We start from the raw sequence: 21,515 nt of genomic DNA, 5'->3' as shown, positions 1-21,515 counted from the left end.
TTGACTTGACTTGACTTGACTTGTACCTGTATCATATCTGCGCTAATGACCAACTATTGCTGCCAATGTTACAACTACTCATACCCCATATATCTTGCGCTGCCATATCATACTGAATACAAATGCTATACAATACATTATCTGTAAGGTTGTGAGTGTGCAGTGGTAATGTAAGTTTATATTGATTATGTTTTTATTCAGTCACACACAGTAACAACAAACAAGTTCAACACAAATAATAATACATTCAAAGTGACTGAAAAGGCACAAGCTGAAGAATAATGCTTGTATTTAAGCCTGTCCTGTTTGACCAATTTAAGCTACCCATCAACATATGCATTTTTATTTTATTTTAAGTAATACATGTAATGGAAATAAAAAAACAAACAAAAGAATTGCCTCCAAAAAGTTAGTCACAAGAAGAGCAATGAAGCAAGATCTCAAATAAACAGCACAAAATCCTGCCTACATTATGGACACTTGTAGCCCTCAAAAATTGCTTTAGCTACCATCCCTTTGAAAACAAAAAATGTCTTACACTTTCTTAAGATTATGTTAGCATCATTCCATAATGAAATTCCAACAACAGATATACATCTCCTTTTAATTATTTTTTTGGCATTTGGTACACTAAATTTACAGACATCTCTGAGATTATATTTTGTCTCTTGAAATGAAAAAAACCTTTGTATGCTGACTGGGAGTTGGTTTGATTTAGCTCGATACATTATTTGCATTATTTTATAATATACCAGATCATTAAATTTCATAACAAATTATTTCATAAACAATGGGTTAGTGGGTGCATAATAATCAACCTTATTTATTATCCTTATGGCTCGTTTTTGTAAAATAATGATTTCATTGACAGTTGTTTTATATGTCAATCTCCAGACTTCCACACAATATGATATGTAGGGAAGTATAAGTGAACAGTAAATAATATGTAAGGCCTTATAGTTTAACATGCTTCTTGATTTGTACAAAATTGCTATCATCTTAGAGATCTTTCCTTTGATATAATAAACATGTGGTTTCCATGTTAATTTATGGTCAATGACCACTCCTAGAAATGTTATCTCGGTCACTCGTTCAGCATCACTTATTTTTAATTGAATGTCCTTACCTATTTCCTTTTTCGATTTCCAAAGACCATGAATTAGTTTTTTATTTTTCTATTGAGTGACAATCTATTAACATCAAACCAGGTTTTGAGGATTTCAAAATCTCTTTCAATAGAAGTCAAGAGTTGCTGTAGATTACTACCCGAACAGTAGACTACATGTTTGTATCAGTTGGATTCGTAGAACGTAATAAATTACATTGCTTGACCGTGTGGCTTTTTTGGCTGTTTTGTTATTGTTATCTTTAATAAAAGTCTCAACAACGTTTATAGGTTACGTGTAGCTATTTGTTTGTAGTTCGCGTCCTAAGTGAAGCGCGCTTCATTCACAAAGTGGCGACTCTCGCGTGAAGCGAATTGTGCCAAGCGAATGGCGACTCTCGCACATGCGAAATGTACCCATTCGCAGACAAGACCTTAGCTCCTCCAACAGCCCAGTTGACACTCAGTGCGGGCACATGATGGCAGCACTCCGATCCTATCCGATTCTCTCCATGGGGTCTCCATGGGGGGTTAACTGCTCTATCTCAAAGCACATGGAAGTGACAAAACTAGATCAGTTCAAATCAAATGCAGAATGTTTACATCTGCTACCGTTGATTATACAGTAAATACGTTGTGAAATGAAACAAAACCGTTGATTATACAGTAAATACGTTGTGAAATGAAACAAAAACACACCACAGTTAAAGTTGTATTAGTATTGATTGATTCACATCCATATGAATGGATTACATGACTAACAACGGGTGGAAAAGTAATATGAAAATATTTGTTCACTGAATTAGCGCGTTCTGTCCCAAACAGTTGCGTTCCAGTTTCTAAGTTTCACTTTCGCTTTCAGTATTTCAACGTGAATGAGAGGGAGCACAAGAACTGAGCGTCTAGCAGCGTTTATCATATCATATACATTATATACAGTACTGTGCAAAAGTTTTAGGCAGGTGTGAAAAAATGCTGTAAACTAAGAATGCTTTCAAAAATGGAAGTGTTAACAGTTTATTTTCATCAATTCCTCATAAATTGACAAAATGCAGTGAAGGAACAGAAGAAAATTCTAAATTAAATCAATATTTGGTGTGACCACCCTTTGCCTTCAAAAAAGCATCAATTCTTCCAGATACACTTGCGCAGTTTTTGAAGGAACACGGCTGGTAAATTGTTCCAAACATCTTAGAGAACTAACCACAGATCTTCTGTGGATGTAGGCTTCCTAAAATTCTTCTGTCTCTTCATGTAAACCCAGACAGACTCGATGATGTAGAGATTAGGGCTCTGTGGGGGTCATACCATCACTTGCAGGACTTTCTGTTCTTCTTTAAGCAGAAGATAGTTGTTAATGACATTGGCTGTATGTTTGGGGTTATGTTCCTGCTGCAGAATACATTTGGTGCCAATCATACGCCTCCCTGATGGTATTGCATGATGGATTAGTATCTGCCTGTATTTCTCAGCATTGAGGACACCATTCATCCTGACCAAATCTCCAACTCCACTTGCAGAAATGCAGCCCCAAACTGGAAAGGAACCTCTACCATGCTTCACTGTTGCCTGCAGACTCTCATTATTGTACCTCTCTCCAGCCTCCAGCGAACAAACTGCCTTCTTCTACAGCCAAATATTTCTAATTTTGACTCATCAGTCCAGAGCACCTTCTGCCATGTTTCTGCACCCTAGTTTCTATGTTTACGTGCTTAGTTCAGTCACTTGGCCTTGTTTCCTTGTCGGGGTAGAGCTTTTTGGCTGCAACTCTTCCATGAAGACCACTTCTGGCCAGACTTCCCCGGACAGTAAATGTCTGTACCTGGGTACCACTGGTTTCTGCCAGTTCTGAGCTGATGCCACTGCTTGAAATCTTCCGATTTCGAAGGTAAATAAGCTTGATGGGTTTTTCATCAGCTGCATTAAGTTTCCTTGGCTGAACACTGCGTCTACGATCCTCAACGTCTTCTTCAAAAGAGCTGGAACTGCACATTTTGAAACCCCTGTCTGCTTTGAAATCTTTGTCTGGGAGAGACCCTGCTGATGCAGTATAACTACGTTGTGTCTTGTTGCTGTGCTCAGTCTTACCATGTAAATGGATAAAAAATAAACATTTATTGTTTACATTTTTCAAAGCATTCTTAGTTCATAGCATTTTTTCACACCTGCCTAAAACTTTTGCACAGTACTGTATATGATGCATGTATATGTCTGTGGGCACGATCTCAAGCACGTGCAAAAGTTGTTGTTGTCCAATTTGAATCAGATACGAGAGACACATGCGCGCCCAGTCCAATTACCAGCGGAATCGAATCGTGTGTCCAGGGGTTTACATCGGAGTCCAGTCGGACTCAAGTCGGACACAATGAATCTAGTTCTGGGGAGACACATGTGTCCAATATCCAATTTAAATCGGACTGAAATCGGAAATTGGACACATGTGTCCACACTGACTGATAGAAGCTTGCCAACACACTAACTGGTGTCTTTTGGCAGTATACGGTAGCTGGCAATTTTAGGCTGTTAAAGCTTTTCTTACATTTTTGCAGAGTATACCAGCTCGTAACACAGAACTACATAGGGCATGTCCTGGATGGCTAGTGGGGAAGACACAGGTGTTTATCTGTCCTTCACATGACCATATGCTATCCAAATTAATTTGAGGATGGTACCAAAGCTAGTTGCCTATAAAACCATATCTCAAAAAGTGTCAAATTGGTACAATGTTTTTTATTCTGCTAATGCAAACATGTTTATAGAAGTGAGATGTTAGATGTTTATATAAATTAGATTTCTACTAGAAAGGCAATGCTTTACCTGATAACATGTTCCTTAAACAGCTCCCACTATGCAGTGCTGGGTGAAGTGTTTCACCCTCTCCTATTTCTTGCCCTCATGGGCCTCCAGGGATATTGAAACATGTATGATTACCTTAGTCTTTACATAACTTAATTAGTCTCAACATAACTTAATTAGTCTTTTCATTACTTAGTTAGTCTTAACATAACTTAATTAGTCTTTACATACCTTAATTAGTCTCATCATAACTTAATTCGTCTTAACATAACTGAATTAGTCTTTACATAACTTAATTTGTCTTAACATAACTTAATTCGTCTTAACATAACTTCATTAGTCTTAACATAACTTAATTCAGATTTAATCCATTTGAACCTGTGACATTCAGATGAATGTAATACTCATTTGATAGCAATAGCACCATACACATCACACTTTGCATTCTAATTTCCACATTTCCAAAACGGCTCACTGTTCTGATGCCAGCACTAAGAATATAAAAGACATTGGTCCAAAGTTTCCCTTTTTGTTTCAGATAACATGCCTGCATTTCAAGAATCTAAAGCTGTGTGCTATATTCAGTGATGTTTTGGTGACCTGCCAGCAACTGCGCTTCAAAGGCCAACCCCTCTTGTTCCCTTCATAATTGAGTGTTTGTAACAGAAAGGGTATATTTCACCCCCTCGCCCAGATGGCAATGCCAGATTTTGACAAAGATGATGATTGATTAACGTTGGTGATTTGCTTTAACATTTCAATGTATTCAGTCACTCACAGTATTCATACTGATGGTGTGATCTGAGACATGTATGGACACACTCACTAAAATGCAGAACAATAATCAAGTTTGGGAATCAAACTTTGCAGTCTGCATGATTTTCTCTAATTTTTCATTATACTGATTAATTTACTAATTAATTTAATTCACACTAAATGGTCCCTTCCTTTTGCTTAAAAGGAACATTCTTGAAAACAAACTGATGCAGGAATGAGTTTGTGTTAAGTCATATTTTATTCATCTGATGTAAGGAATTATGTAATCTGATGCAAAAAATAATATTACATTATTTTCATTTACCAATATCTCTCTCTTGGTTACTATGAACATTATCTACCTTTGCATATAACACACTTAACAAATTCTTATGGAAGAGAATATATTTTGATAATTTTGTTAATAATTTCCATTCATGTAGCATAAAAAAACGTGCTAGAATTACAATACAGAACATAAGTACAGTACAGAGTTACTGGTTCAAAATCAAACCTCTCAAAACTTCAACATTAACTATAATAACTGCCACATATTGCTTCAATTCACAAGCATTAAAAAGCCTGATGAGCTATCCTGGGTGGCCCCCCAAAAGCAAGCAATCTGAAGTCAGGGAAAAGGGTATTCTCAAACTTAGAAAATAAGAAAGGAAACAGAGCGAAAGAGTGGCCTATACTTCTATAAATGAAAGAGAGAGAGTAATATATGGGGAGAAGAGGACCACTTCCACTCAAGTCCCTTTGTTCTTCTCGTCTTTGATTGGCACAATGGGGGAGGGGGAGTATGCTGTACCCCCCAGCCAGTCCCAGTGGGAAAAGAAGGGGGCGAAGTTTTTGCCAGGCTTTTGGTGGTGGGCATCATGCTTCAGCACCCCTCCCCACAGCCCAAATGGCACTAGGTTATGCATGGCCCAAGGGAAGTCGTATCCACAGTGGTCCTCCGTGGACACCCACACATTGAACACCATGAAGGCCCAGGTAGTCAAACAATGGCACTGGAGAAGTAAAGGGTTTACCGTGGTCCACAAACCCACACTGAAGAGCTCCCAGCAGACACATACTGCGTGACTAGACTAAATGTGTCATTGTATTGGTGGTGCACAGCATGAAAGGTGCGGTAGAGCCAGCCTATGCGGTGGTGCAGCATGTGCCAAAGGTAGTACTGGAAGTCAAAAATTACTGTACATCCCAGAACTCCCATGAGGAACGCAGCAAGAGAAGGTGCCTTCAGGGGGAGTGGAATGGGTGGACGCCACAGCCACTGTGCCACTGCTGCTGGGAAGATAAACACCAGGTGGTTGAAGGTAGTGAGGAAGAGTGTCCTCCAGATGTTGGGCCACACCACATGGCGCTCCTGGTGGATGCGGTACTGGTTGATCTTGGGCCAGGAGGGAGCCAGCAGGTCCAAAGTGGTGTACAATGCTATCAGAAGGAGATAGGTGGAGACGGAGAGCAGGACTGGGAAGAGAGGCGAGCGGAGGCTGCTCTGGTAGTGCTGTTGGAGAAAGTCCCATGTTGGCTGCAGAAGGGAGTCCTCTGGCAGACGCAGACTCACACTAGTCAGATCAAATAACCACTGCATTGCACAACCTACACGTGTGCTATAACAACTCTCCAGATCTGATCGTTGCTAAGGAAGTCTAATAAGGTTCAGCAGAGGCTGGCAGTCAGGAATCACAAATAAAGCGGTTTGACCACCACAGCCTTCATCTGCAAATCATCTGGGCATGCGGGTTTTTTTGTGTGCTCCTGATGTATGTGGAAACACCCCCTCCTCTGGATGTTTAAGAGTAGAACAGCCTCTCTCTCTCTCTCTGTCTCTCTCTCTCTCTCTCTCTCATTCTTTGTGTGTGTGTGTGTGTGTGTGTGTGTGTGTGTGTGTGTGTGGGGGGGGGGGGGTCTGTTCATCAGTTGCAGTTATAAAAATACAGCCAGCAGAGAAAGTTTTAGCCATATTAGTTAACGTGTCCAATGCAAAGTTGAGGATAAATGTAAAGGTAAAAAAGATAAGCATAGACTGAAATAAAGAGAAAGACTGGAGATGGAGGAAACTATTTCACAAAGACTTACATTGCAAAATCTTATCCTTCCCTGTTCTAACTGAATTCGTTGTGTAATATGTCCACAGTCTTGACTTACAGTGCCCTCCACAGTTATTGGCACCCTTAGTGAATGTGACCTAAACAGGCTATGAAAAAATATGTCTTTGCTGTTTATCCTCTTGGTCTTTCCCTGAAAATATTCACAAAAATCTTACCTTCTCATTGAAGTCAAATTATTGAAATAATGTATTTAGTTTGACATTAAATAAAATAATTTTCTCCAAAACATGGGTGCCACAATTATTGGCACCCCTAGAAAATCTTATAATTAAAATCTAACTTAACCCTCTATACCCTAATAGAATTCTAGAACACTGCAGCAAAAGCCAACGAAAAACAGAGAATTCCTTCATTTTGTTGTTGTTCTGTAAACAAACAGTTACAGTTAGAAAACAAAAGAAAAATTACCATTACAAGTTTGTTTTGTTTGAAAGGGCTTCAATTGTTTGTCAATATGATATAAAATATGTATAAGTGACTTCTACAAATATTAAAATACAAAGCATTACATACACCCTAAAGTTTTGAACCGTACAGCAGACGTAGTTATTATATTTAATATATTCTTAATGTATTTAATTAGTATTTGTTATATATTTTGTAAATAAATGAATACATATTAAAATATTAACACTACTTAACCATACAGATTACCAACATTTTTGCTAATTTGCTGGAAAACACCAAACTCTATGCCTCTTCAAAAGCATCCTGGTGCAATACATTTGTGGAGGAGGTGAAGGTGTTTGTGAAGATAAACATCCTCATGGGTATCCATCATTTACCCTCTTTTCTTGACTACTGTTCATCTGATCCAGCCTTATAAGTGTCCTATGTGGCAGACACCAATGCCATGAAATAAGTATGAGGAGTTATGCAGATACCTACCCTGTTCAAACCCAGGGAAAGCAGACTCTGGTGACAAGCTTCAGAAAGTGAGACCATTACAGTTTTTTTTCCAATCATTTTCACACTTGGTTAAATACCATTCTCATCCAGCAGTGGACTAACTAAATGGGATACTTTTCCATTGCTTAGATACAAAAAGTCAGAAAAAAAAGAAAGAGTAGTAGACCTACTAGATTAACAATAAATATACAATATAGATACTAAACATAAATACACACATACTAAACATAAATACATATACTAAACAGATACTAAACAGATAAACATACCTACATGATATTTTTAGCTATACTGAACATATTATCGGAACCTTCTACCAGAAGGCAGCAGGGTGAACAGTCTGAATGATGGGTGGTGACAGTCTTTTAGGATCCTGCCAGCTCTTCGGAGGCATCTTGTGAGGTAGATGTCCTGAAGGGAAGGGAGTTTCCTGCCGATGATAAACTCAGCGGATCTGACCACACTGCGTAGGGCCTTACGGTCCATGGCTGTGCAGCTCCCAAACCACACTGAGATGCTACCAGTCAAGATGCTTTCTATAGTGCATCTATAGAAGTTGGTGAGGATGTCTGGATTCATGCCAAACTTCCTGAGTCTCCTCAGGAAGAAGAGGCGTTTCCGGGCAGCTTTGACCACCTTATCAGTGTGGGCAGACCAGGTGAAATCATTGCTGATGTTGACCCCGAGGAACTTGAAGCAGCTGACCTTTTCCACTTCAGATCCGTTGATGTGAAGGGGTGTATGCTCTACCCCCTGCCGTCTCCTAAAGTCCACAATCATCTCCTTGGTTTTACTGATGTTGAGAGAGAGGTTATTTTCCTGACACCAAGTTGTTAAGGTGTCAACCTCCTCTCTGTAGGCTGACTCATCATTGTTAGTGATGAGGCCTACGATGGTTGTGTCATCAGCAAACTTCACGATGAGGTTGGAGCTGTGCATTGCCGCACAGTCGTGGGTGAACAAGGAGAACAGGAGAGGGCTAAGCACACAGCCCTGGGGGGCGCCAGTGTTTGTGATCATTGTGGCTGACGTGCGGTCACCGAGTCTCACCACCTGTGGCCTCCCCGTCAGGAAGCTGTAGATCCATTTGCAGAGTTAAGTGTTTAGTCCCAGGTCCACAAGCTTAAAGACGAGTCTGGAGGGGATGATGGTGTTGAATGCCGAACTGTACTCAATGAACAGCATCCTCTCAATGAACAGAGTTCCCCTTTTCCAGGTGGGAGAGGGCGGTGTGCACTGTCAGGGCGATGGCGTCGTCTGTAGACCTGTTTGATCGATATGCGAATACAATAGGGTCCAGGGTGGGTGGCAGTGAGGAGCAGATGAATGATTTGACCAGCCGCTCAAAGCACTTCATGATGACAGAGGTCAGTGCTATCGGGCGATAGTCATTCATGCTGCTGGCCTTGGTTTCTTAGGCACAGGGACGATGGTTGTCCTCTTGAAGCAGGTGGGGAGTACAGACAGGCTGAGGGAGAGGTTGAAGATGTCACTGAAGACCCCTGCTAGCTGGTCAGCACAGCCCCTGAGGGCCCTACCTGATATGCCAATACCATGTACACATTGCCAAAACACTAAACCCATCGAGCATACCAGTAGACTATGTGAACCAAACTGTGGATACTTGCCCCTATGCTTATATACAAATGCAGTCAGTGACCACTTCTTCCGAAATTCATGGACATCTGTCTCAGTCAATGTTCACTACAAGCAAAACGCTGTGCAACAGCATTTTTTTGCCGATGTTTAGATACTCTGCTCAAATCAGTTAACTTTCAGTTCAAAACCTAATTTACAGTAATTTAGATTACTGTAGATGTAAAGAAAATGAAGACAAATGAAGTTATATGCTTGAATTAGACAAAGTATTCTTACTTTAGCAGAAAGTTTATTTAGATTATTTTGGCTTGCAGACTTCTTGCAGACTTCTTACTATCTTGGCAAGCATAGATGTAGCTGTCCCTGAAGAGTTGTTTCCACTATTACAGTACTGTTCTAAATGTTAATAATGGGCTACCAGTGAAAGACAGTGATTGAAGAATGCAATTACATTTTTTGTGAGAAGCAAACTAACATATGAACACGGTCTTCGGATACTTGGCTTGGATTGATGTACTTCCAAGATGCAATGTAACATGTTATACTGTATGCAATTAGCAATGCTTCAAGTTATTTATGTTTTTTAGGTCATTGTAATCTGAGAGAGAACATTTGCTAAAGTTACGGCAGCATGTCTCACTTTTGGGTGGAGTATGAAGTGTTTTGGCATTTTGCACCAAAAGTTAACTGATATGCTGAGGTGTGCGTCTGTTAAGACCACTGTGTGAAGAGTTTGGAAAAAGTGAACATGGTATTGACACAAGTTTAAAAGTGATCGAAAAAAACTGCAATGTGTGTCCTCCAGGAGAACGTCCTTTAACTTCTTTGACCATGTCAAAATCTTTCAGTGGGTGAGGCCATGATTCAATTTGACGGCATGTTACTTTGGAAACAGTATATGCCTAAGAAACCTGTCAGATGGGGTATTAAGATTTGGTGTCTCTGTGACTCCCTGAAAGGATACTGTTTAGCATTCAATGTATAAACAGGCATAGAGGGGTGTGTGGCAGATGATCTTGGTTTGGGATAGAGGGTAGTAATGGATCTAATGTCAGACTACTATAGACTACAGACTCTAATGTCAGACTACCTATACAAACACCACCACTTGTAAGCTGACAACTTTTCATCTTCAATTCTGTCAGTGAGAAACCTACTCTGTCCTACTGAAGCTTCCTTACGCTCATCAGGCCTCTCGCTGTTCCTCTCCCCCCATGTCCTCACTTCTCTTTGCTGCCACAGCACCCTCACTCACTTCTCTACCCTCAGATGAGCTGGAACAACCGATATCCTGACACATAAAAGAAAAAAACTATCCTATTATTGTAAGCCATCACAGTGGAAGTCATTAGTGTTTCATCCATTTTTATGTCAATTGTTTTATGTCACAACGTCATCAGCTCAATATCCCAGTGTGTACTACATACGGACAAGCTATATCACATCTACTATGTATTTTATGTAGTAGTGATGTCCTATACCTTGGTCCTGATTTCATTGTGATTAGCTTTCTACAGCATAAAAGCTGTACAAGCTTAAAATGTAACATCACAACATATTACTAGTTGGCTGTTGAATAACCTGCTGAATGCCATTTCAATATGAGGTTTTCAATATTCAATTCAATTCAATTCAATTCAATTCAATTTTATTTGTATAGCGCCATAACAATACAATTGCCTCTCGGCGCTTAACAGAGCCCAGAGCCTGAACCCCCTTAGTGCAACAGGGGCAAGAAAAAACTCCCTGTTAGGCAGGAAGAAACCTTGAGCAGAACCACGGCACATAAGGGGGGACCCATCTGCTTGAGGTCGGCCGGGTGGAGACAGGAAGGTGGGACGGGGGGAAGGGGGGAAGGGGAAGGGTAGTGTGGCAGAAGGGGAAAGGAAGCAACAGGGGCAATACACAGCCAGCATTTGGTCACTGGACATATGTGTACATACATCTGGTGGTAAATACATGATACAGACAAGACCAGATTACTGTGGCAATAGGGTTACTGTTACAGGGGTAGGGGATGTAGGGACAGAGAAACATTTCGGTGGAGGCAATAATGTATATTGTACATAAATGCTAGCATAGGGTATTGGGTAGAGTAGGTGTACGGCAATGCAGTGGCAGTGGGTGCGGTTGGCCGAGGGTTTCTCTAGGTAGACCAGGTAGAGAGACTACGTGCAGAGTGGTGGGGGTGGGGAGGGAAAGTTCCACATCCATCAGCGATTGGAACACGCCTGGCTCCGGGGAGGCAGTGGACCTTGCAGGGGCCGCTTGTTGAAGGGGGGGGTGTGGACATCTCGGACCATGGAGCTGCCGATGACCAGGGTGGGGGTCGTCACATCCAGCGGGAATATTCAATGATGACCTTGCTATTGATTGTATTTAGCTACTGTTGTTACCATAAGCTTACAGCTCAAAACAAAGGAGGGATTTGAAATACTAGTAGAGACGAACGAAGAATAAGAAGTGAGAATTAAACAAAGTGACCCTTTTTTCAGATTTTTACTAAACATGTTATTGATCTAAATCTGATCAGTTTAGTAAGTGATGAGGCTGAGTCAATAGCTGCTTTGAACCAACTCCAGACGAAATCCTCAGACTAACGTTACCTCAGACATTGTAGATAGTTAGCAAGTTAGCTGGCAAACTGGTCATGGAAATTGAGATGACGATACAAATTTTAAGACATTTCTCCTGAAAAACAGAAAACTCAGCCGATTACCCACATCGTTTATATGTGCACATAATACGTTATCTCAGTACTTGTACTCTGTATAATGACAATAAAGTTGAATCTAATCTAATCTAATCTAATCTAATAGCTCTCACCCACAGACGCGAAAGTCACAAATTGACCGCCATTTCCACAAGTGAGGTAACGTGAAAATTAGCTTTACTGAACTTCCCTCAAAGACCAATTATTAAATGTTACACATCTCGGCAAATAAAAGTGTCATGGGTTTACAATCCATTCAAATATCACTGATCTAGCTATGACTTTTGTTTATGTCTTCGATGAGGCTGGTGCTAGTTGTAAACCAACACTTCTCAGTGACCGCAATAAGAAGACGTTACTAGCGAGTAAGCTAGTCAGAAATAAACAGGGGATACTTATTTTTCTATTTTGAATACGTTTTTTTTATTTTTGACTTCTCAAACAGGAGTCAAGTATAATCTTCTAATTTTCCCAACTCTGGCTCTCATTCTAGAGCGGGATTTCAAGGTCTCAGGAGCTGACTTGCACTTCTCCGTATGTCCCTTTCTCAAGCCTGTCTCATCAATCACAGCCTGGGTAGCTTTTTCCAGAGCCTCTTTAGCCCAACCAGACTGTCTGCTCGTCAACCGGAGAGCAGTTTTGGATAGGTCACCTTCGTTACCTGACAGCGCCAGAATCCTAGCTTGCCAGCGAAGTTTCCTCCCTACTCCAAACACCCTGTGGACCAGAGGTAGCTCTTTATCCAGTTCCTAAACAGCCACAGTCATGGGACTATCCAAACTAGCCATTATAATCGGGGTTACCACCCGTTTCCTCCTCTTATCATACCTGTTGATAGAGCTCCGCTTACTCCTGACCTGAGTGGAGGTTCTGTTCTCCAGCATGTCAGCGATGAGAACATTTTTGTTTTTGACGACCCTTAAGGACTTGTCTAGCTCTATCAGTCTCTCGGTTTCTTCCGCAGACCATGAAAACCTTTGACTCCCTCCTGCCACACGTCTTGGTTTATGAATGAATGCTTTTTGTACCGTCCTAGGTTGCGGAAGCCTAGGACTACCTATCGACATGGGCTTCTTGGGAGTTGTAGCGCAACCAGCACTCAACATAGGTGACTCTGTACAATCAAGGATGTGGTTATGGAATTCCCACCTGGTCTTCCAGGAGGTTCCACATATACAACAATCAATAAAGAAGTTCATTCCCGTGTGGGAACGACCTTTATGTCGTCTAGCAGATGCTAACGAACTGAGTGACACTCCGCAACGATCACACACGTGTCTCGGTGAGGGCATAGAGACCCTCATAGTGTCCACCATTTTAGCCCTCACAATGGGCATAACATGAGACGGCTGGTCACCATCATTATCTGACTCATTTTCCCTTGCACTTGGGCTCTTAGGCCCATGAAAAAGTCTCCTAGGTGTCAGATTGCTTTGAGGGTGCACCAATCCCAAGAAGGGCGAATCGGACCCACTACGCCCGCCCGAACGTAGTTTCGTGTGAGTTTTTATGCCTGGTTTCCACCACCAAGCAACGACAACTGTCGGAATCTTTATAAGAGTATTGTGAGAATTTTACAACTGAATTCACTACGCTCAGTAAACGGCCTGTCTGGGTAGGGGGCGACCGAATTTCCCTACCCCTGAGACAACTCATACAGAGGCACCAACTCTGTTAGGGGGTTATAGACTCCCTTAGTCTCTTTTTATTATAAACGTATCAAACGCTTGATAAGTTGCTTCACGCCCCACAATTTCAGCTTTGTCCGCAACAATGTATCATAAGGGAGTCGTGATTTTTGCGAACGGAGGCCCCACGTTCGACTTAGAGGAGATTACTCCTCATTGAAGTATAATGCTACCCATTATACAGGTATAGTGACAAGAGTACTCGTCATCGGGTAACTTTACCCGTCAGAGGTAGAGCACCTCTTCCCTGAATGTGTGCATCAGTTATTTGCCACACACTGGGCAGGTACACATTTTTTTTGGTTGTGTCAACGTGAGTTTCATTCTTGCTGAGATATAATGAGGTCAAACACAAGAGAATTCATTAAAACTTTTTTTTTTATTTGATAACTCTCTCTCAGCTCTTTCTGTTGCCCGCCTCAGCCTTCGGGCCATCAGCCTGCCCTGCCTCCTTACGTTACGCAGCTCCTGTTCTAGCTGCCTGACCTTTACTTTGAGCCGCCGGTTCCTGGCCCTAAGAACTGCGCAACGAAGGCACCGGTCCCTCTCTTCCCCAACCGGCATCTCCTCCTCCTCTCTTTGGTCTAGGGTTGTAGCCATTGGCTCCCTTGGGTGAGTTGCCCGGAGCTCTGCTAGGAGACTCACCCCCTTTCTGTGCTTGATGTCACACATAAAGTGCAGTGCCCTGTTGGGGGTGAGCTCTGCATGGCCATTAAATAGGTGTTTGTCCAGCCGGCTGCTGTGGTAGGCACAGCCTGGCACTGGACAGGGCTCTTTTCGGATGCATACCCGGCCAGAGCCCATTTTGAGAAGAATCAGGATTGCTAGGGGTGGGGGATAGCTCTCCTAATTGCCTGCCTCAGCCTTCGGGCCATCAGCCTGCCCTGCCTCCTATTGTTACGCAGCTCCTGCTCTAGTTGCCTGACCTTTTTCTTCAGCTGCCGGCTCCTGTCCCTAAGCACGGCGCACTCAAGGCACCGGTCCCCCTCTTCCCCAACCGGCACCTCCTCCTCCTCTCTTTGATCCGTGTCGAGACTTGTGGACATTGGCAGATTTTGGTTAGTGGCCCGGAGCTGTGCGAGGAGACTCACCCCCTTCTTGTGCTTTACGTCGCACATAAGGTGCAGTACCCTGGTGGGGGTGAGCTCCGCATGGCCATTAATGAGGTGTTTGTCCAGCCGGCTGCTGTGATAAGAGCAGCCTGCCACTGGACAGGGCTCTGTTTGTATGAGCACCCGGCCGGTGCCCATGCTCAGGAGAATTTGTCTCTCTCGGGCGTTGGCCACCCCGTGTCCCCTCTTCAGGTGATAGGCCAGTGCGGTCAGAAATTTGCTACACACTGGGCAGGTACACTTTTTTTTTGGTTGTGTCATCGTGAGTTTCTTTCTTGCTGAGATATAATGAGGTCAAACACAAGAGAATTCATTAAAACTTTTGTTTTTATTTGAACAACAAACACACGGAACAACACACACATGAACAACACACACACAGAACTTTGTGTAACTTTGTCTAACACACACATGGAACAACACACACAGAACTTTTTAAAATAAAAACAAGGAACAATACCAACAAAAAAAAACAACAAAACTATCGGGTTACCCAAACTCGGCGGGCTCGGCAGGTCTTTTTTACGTGCCATGCGCACGAGTCACATCTTCCCAACGTTACTGTGCACATGTGATGAGCCCCTATCACTCATCAGCGGTAGTGACTTTACCACAGTCTGTCAAACAGGGGGTACGGCGGGGCTTACCGGGTCTTAATCCGTTCACCACCCTCGCCCCTGCTCTGACTAAAAATCACATGCCGTACCTGCCCTGAGATCGATATATCCCCCGCCAGATTATGGTACTTACCTCCTTCGTTACCTAAGCCAGAGGTATCGGACGCCCAACAGAGATCACCATTCGGTTTGTTTCGAGGTTCTCTTTGTTCCGCCTCAAGCCCTCGGTCGAACAGACATACGAGTCCAGGCTGGAACTGGGGACAGCGTCTATCTCACTGGCTAGTTTATATTTATTGATAGCCCTTGTCGTCTCTACGCATGTGGATTGAACGGCGCATCTGTCCCTGTCCTATTCAGATAAGCGTTGCCATTATACACATACGCCAGCGTCCTTTTCTAGCTTAATCAGTTTCCTGAAACAGAAGACAGACGTCCAACAGAATTTTCCATTCTTTATATGAGGATTATTCTGTTCCCATTCTCTGTCTTCAGTCCATGGGTGGCCTTTTTTACCAGAGGACCTGTTACTTATGTAGGTTTGCTTACCTTCATCTCTTTTCCGCTCATACCTCACCTTGTCCTCTCATTTAGAGTGTTATTCTTCTATTAGATAAGCGTCGCCATTATACACATACGCCAGCGTCCTTTTCTAGCTTAATCCGTTCTCTGAACTAAAAGACAGACGTCCAACAGAATTTTCCATTCTTTATACGAGGATTATTCTGTTCCCATTCTCTGTCTTTAGTCCATGGGCGGCCTTTTTACCAGAGGACCTGTTACTAATGCCGGCTTGCTTACCTTCATTTCTTTTCCGCTCATACCTCACCTTGTCCTCTCGTTTAGATTATTATCTGTCGTTTTTACAGTTTTCAACCCCTGGTGCACCAGGTGCAACCCACCTAGGCTAAGTGTATTTAATATAAAAAATGTGTATGCAGGAAATAAATACTATAGAAAAGCCCTGCAATTCTTTTAAATTACTTATACTTTCTTATGAAAACTAACAAATTCCTATTCATATAAAAGTTATGAAGGATATTTAAGGACCAACCGAGAACCTTGTAACAGGTTGTTTTGGCCCACTCCCTAGCTGAGGCTCCTCGGGAGCCAATAGAATTAAGCAGTTTGTAGTTACCAGTGAACCACAATCCCCTCGCACCAATTGGGAATCCATAAACCTCAACAGAGGTAACTTTCAACTCCTTTCTCACTTCACTTATTATCTCTTTGTATTTTCTGATCTTACTTTCATTAAACCCTTTGAGAGAAGCCCAATTGCTCTCGTATCTTATCGTCGCATCAACCACGAGCGCTCTTCCCTTATTCACTAGCACAAGATCCGGCCTTCTCGCCCCACCTTTTGTCATGAATGTTTTCTCCTTATACACCCTCCATTTGTGCTTCACAGCCAGTCTCTGAATTCTTTTGCAAAGGTTGTTACTGTCATACAAACGTGATTAGTCGTGATTAGTCGTCGTCATTGGTGCACAAAAATATGATTTCTAAAACTGATTGTTCGAATCCTTGATTGTGATTGGCTAAAAGCCGTTGTAAAATCCAGCATTACCTTACAATTTGACCTCATAACATTCTATGATAACATTCCATATTACTGCGCAGCGAATGGCAAGGCAAGGCTGTGTATTCATATAGCGCATTTCATACCCAGTGTTCCATCTGGCTGTTGCGTTGCTTCAAGGGTTGCGTGGTAACGATTTATTTAGGAACTATATTTTTTAGTGGCGGAAGAATGACGGTTTATCATTAAACTATTGTTTCTTAAATTGGATTGTCTTTATTTATGACACCATATCAAATATTTGTAGTAACAGTTTTAGAAAAGCAATAAGCCCCGCGAGTCCGTGGTTTGCGGTGATTTTAGAACAGGTCGGGACGTTTAGTTAACAAATACTTCAGAAAAGCTAATTAATGTTGTAGTATAAACACTATGTCTTTAAAAGTTACAGCTGGCCGTGGCCGCTATGGGAGAATACAAGCAGGCCGTCAGCGGCCGCTATGGGATCCAGAGGGTTAAGTTTATTACCAGTCATGTTTTACATTTTTAAGTTCACCTGTTTGATTAGGAACTCTTAAGTGGTCAACCATGACTTCCTGTTTCACTGGGGTGTAAATATGAGGTGTCAAAGGCCAAATACCCTTAGTCATCCATCGAGATGGGAAAGACAAAAGAACTCAGTGTCGAAGTGCGACAAAAAGTTGTTGAGCTGCAGAAATCCAGAAAAGGATATAAGAAAATATCTAAACAGTTGAAAATACCCATTTCCACAATCAGGGCAATCGTTAAGAAGTTCAAAGCGACAGGAGATGTAAGGAATCAGACTGGACGAGAGCCTGTCTGTAAATTGACCCCACGCACCGTGAGGAGGATGGTTCGACTGGCAAAAGAATCTCCAAGGATCACAGCTGGAGAATTGCAGAGGTAAGTTGAGTCCTGGGGCCAGAAAGTCTCCAGAACTATCATCAGACGGCACCTACATCACCACAAGTTGTTTTGGAGGGTTGCCATAAAAAAGCCTCTGCTGTCAATCAACATCAAACTAAATCGCCTACAGATTGCCAAATGTAAGTCAGACTTTCAATGGGATGAGTTATATGGTAAGATGAGAACAAATTAAAGCTTCTTGGCACCAAACATCAAAGGTGGGTTTGGCGTAGAAAGAAAGATAGCCATACAGAAAAGCACCCCATACCCACTGTGAAGTATAGTGGCCGATTTTTTTAATGTTGTGGGGCTGTTTTTTTCCAAAGGCCCTCGACAACTTGAAAGGATACAAGGTATCACGGACTCCATCACATACCAGCAGATATTAAATGAAAACCTAACAGCTCCCTGTAGGAAGCTCAAAATGGGCCGTGGTTGGACCTTCCAGCAGGACAATGATCCAAAGCACACCTCAAAATCAACACAAAAATTGTTCACCGACCACAGAATAAAAGGTTTAGCCATGGCCATCACAGTCCCATCACAGTTTAATATACAGCCGCGGAAAAAATTAAGAGACCACTTAAAAATGATCAGTTTCTCTGGTATTTCTTTTTATTGGTATGTGTTAAAGTCAAACATTTTGTTTTGTTTTATTCTATAAGCTACTGACAACATTCCTACCAATTTTCAAATACAAATATTGTCAAAATAGCAAAAAATATGAATCTTTGCGCCAGAAGTAGTATAAAGTCACCCAACGGCAATGTGGAAGACTGGTGGAAAGCATGCCAAGACACATGAAAGCTGTGGTTGTAAAGGTTATTCAACCAAATATTGATTAAAACATTAGTATTGTGTTGTTTAAAAATGAATATGAACTTGTTTTCTTTGCATTATTCGAGTTCTGAAAAAACTGCATATTTTTTGCTATTTTGACCAATTGTCATTTCTCTGCAAATAAATGGTCTAAATGACAATATTTGTATTTGAAATTATGTAGGAATGTTGTCAGTAGTTTAAAGAATAAAACAAACATGCTCATTTGACTTCAACACATGCCAATAAATAGTAAAACCATAGAAACTGAAAATGTTGAAGTGGTAATTTTTTCCGCGCCTGTATATAAAAAAAATGTTTTCTTTCAATAATTTTAATTCAATAAAAAGGTACGATTTTTGTGAATATTTTGAGAGAAAGACCAAGAGGATAAACAGCAAACACATATTTTTTCATAGCCTGTTTTGGTCACATTCACTAAGGGTGGCAGTAATTGTGGAGGGCACTGTACCTTGAAATTATTGTATAACCCCAAATCTGACAGAGTTTGGACAGTATGGAAAATGCAAATAAAAAAATTAAAGCAGTGATTCATACATTAACCTTCACTTGTATTTCATTCAGTATGAACACAAGATATTTCATGTTTTGTCTGGTCAACTTCATTTGATTTGTAAATATACAAATGTAGCCTGTGGAACTAGTTGGTTGAGGGCACTCTCTGTTTGGACATTTCTCTTTCCTTTCTTGCTCTTGTACCTGGTTACGTCATCATTAGGGCCTGGGAGGGGGGGAGTAATTGAGACGGGCATATTTACAAATACCTGGGGTCCTTAGCCAGGTAGCTCTTCCATGCTGTTAGATCCGGTGTTTGTGTGAGGCAGCGTTGTGCGTTCCGTGGCTCGTTGTAAGTTTGGGAGCCAATGCAGATGTGGCCGTGGATCATGGTCCTAAGGGATGTTCTGATCAGAAGTGAGCTAGTCTGACTGCACTTATACTGCACAGACTGACGCAGCTTCACGGTGTGCTAAGCTGCTGTTCTTTTAATATTGTTTGTATGTGTGTGTGAGAGTTTGCTACTCAGAGTGACTTGGTTTGATTTCCCCTCTAGCCTGGGGACTGTTTGTACACTACCGTTCAAAAGTTTAGGGTCACCCAGACAATTTCATGTTTTCAAAGAAAACTCACACTTGTATTTATCAAATGAGTTGCAAAATGAATAGAAAATAAAGTCAAGACATTGACAAGGTTGGAAATAATGATTTTTATTCGAAAAATTATTTTGTTCTTCAAACTTTGCTTTCGTCAAAAAAGGGTCAATTTGCAGCAAATACAGCATTGGAGACCTTTGGCATTCTAGCTGTTAATTTGTTGAGGTAATCTGTAGAAATTTCACCCCACGCTTCCTGAAGCACCTCCCACAAGTTGGATTGGCTTGATGGGCACTTCTTTCGTACCATACGGCCAAGCTGCTCCCACAACAGCTCAATGAGGTTGAGATCTGGTGACTGCGCTGGCCACTCCATTACAGTCAGCATACGAGCTGCCTGTTTCTCCCCTATATAGTTCTTGCATAATTTGGAGGTGTGGTTTGGGTCATTGTCCTGTTGTAGGAGGAAATTGGCAAGCGCTGTCCACTGGGTAGGGCATGGCGTTGCAAAATGGAGTGATAGCCTTCCCTATTTAAAATCCCTTTTACCTTGTACAAAACTCCCACTTTACCAGCACCAAAGCAGCTACAGACCATCACATTACCTCCACCATGCTTGACAGATGGCTTCAGGCACTCTTCCAGCATCTTTTCATCTGTTCTGGGTCTCACAAATGTTCTTCTGTATGATCCAAACACCTCAAACTTTAAATTCTTTTTCCCAATCTTCCTCTGTCCAATGTCTGTGTTGTTTTGCCCATATTAATTTTTTCTTTTTATTGACCAGCTTCAGATATAGCTTTTTCTTTGCTACTCTGCCTATAAGGCCAGCATCCCAGAGTCGCCTCTTCACTGTAGAAGGTGACACTGGCGTTTTGCGGGTACCATTTAAAAAGCTGCCAGTTAGGTGTCTATTTCTTAAACTAGCCACTCTAATATATTTGTCTTCTTGCTGAGTTGTTCACCGGGGCCTCCCACTTCTCTTTCTACTTTGGTTATAGCCCGTTTCTGCTGGGAGTAGTACACACCGTTGGGAAGGGAGTAGTGCACACCGTTGTAGGAAAAGTTCAGTTTCTTCGCAATTTCTCACATGGAATAGCCTTAATTTCTAAGAACAAGGATAGACTGGCGAATTTCACATGAAAGTTTTTCGAGCCATTTTGAAAGCATAACCGAACCCACAAATGTGATGCTCCAGATACTCAACTAGCTCACATGAAGGCCAGTTTTATAGCTTCTCTCATCAGCAAAACAGTTTTAATAAGGGTTGTCAAGGGTTTTCTAGTCATCCATGATTCTTCTAAGGCGATCAGCAAACACAATGTACCATTTGAACACCGGAGTAGGGCTGAAACTATTACTCGAGTAACTCGAGTAACTCGATTACAAAAAAAACTTGAGGCAAGTGATTTGCCTCGAGGCTTCGTTTAATTCATATTATTTACGATGGTGCGATGGCGGAGAATCAAAAGACCAGCCGTAAAATGCCTTTCCGCATGGTAACTGTATGAGAGACACTCTGTTGATAGTGACGTTGCCTAGCAACGCTATGCTCTAGGACAAGTTTAGTAAGTTGCAAATTCAGTGGCAAAGTAGTGGTTCCTATGTTGTTCCTATTACGTTTCGAGTGCTCATCATTGTTCGACATGTATGTGAGGCATTGTGTGCTTACCTAATGAAAGTAAGGGTTTTCATAAAGTTACTACTGTGATAATCGTGTATTT

General features: G+C 41.7%; 1 protein-coding gene across 1 annotated transcript; it reads right to left on the bottom strand.

The window, feature by feature from the left end:
- Window positions 1-5,406: 5,406 nt before the first annotated feature.
- Window positions 5,407-6,257, bottom strand: ch25hl2 (cholesterol 25-hydroxylase like 2; the record flags this gene model as incomplete). The annotated part of the gene is given in 2 exon segments (XM_080848212.1): window positions 5,407-5,726; window positions 5,729-6,257. Coding segments are annotated over 2 exon segments (849 nt in total).
- Between the last annotated feature and the right edge of the window lie 15,258 nt (window positions 6,258-21,515).

The sequence above is a fragment of the Sprattus sprattus genome, assembly GCF_963457725.1.
Source record: "Sprattus sprattus genome assembly, chromosome: 11".
Taxonomy (NCBI): domain Eukaryota; kingdom Metazoa; phylum Chordata; class Actinopteri; order Clupeiformes; family Clupeidae; genus Sprattus; species Sprattus sprattus.
The sequence above is the reverse complement of the archived record's forward strand: the minus strand, read 5'-3'. Positions and strand labels throughout refer to the sequence as shown.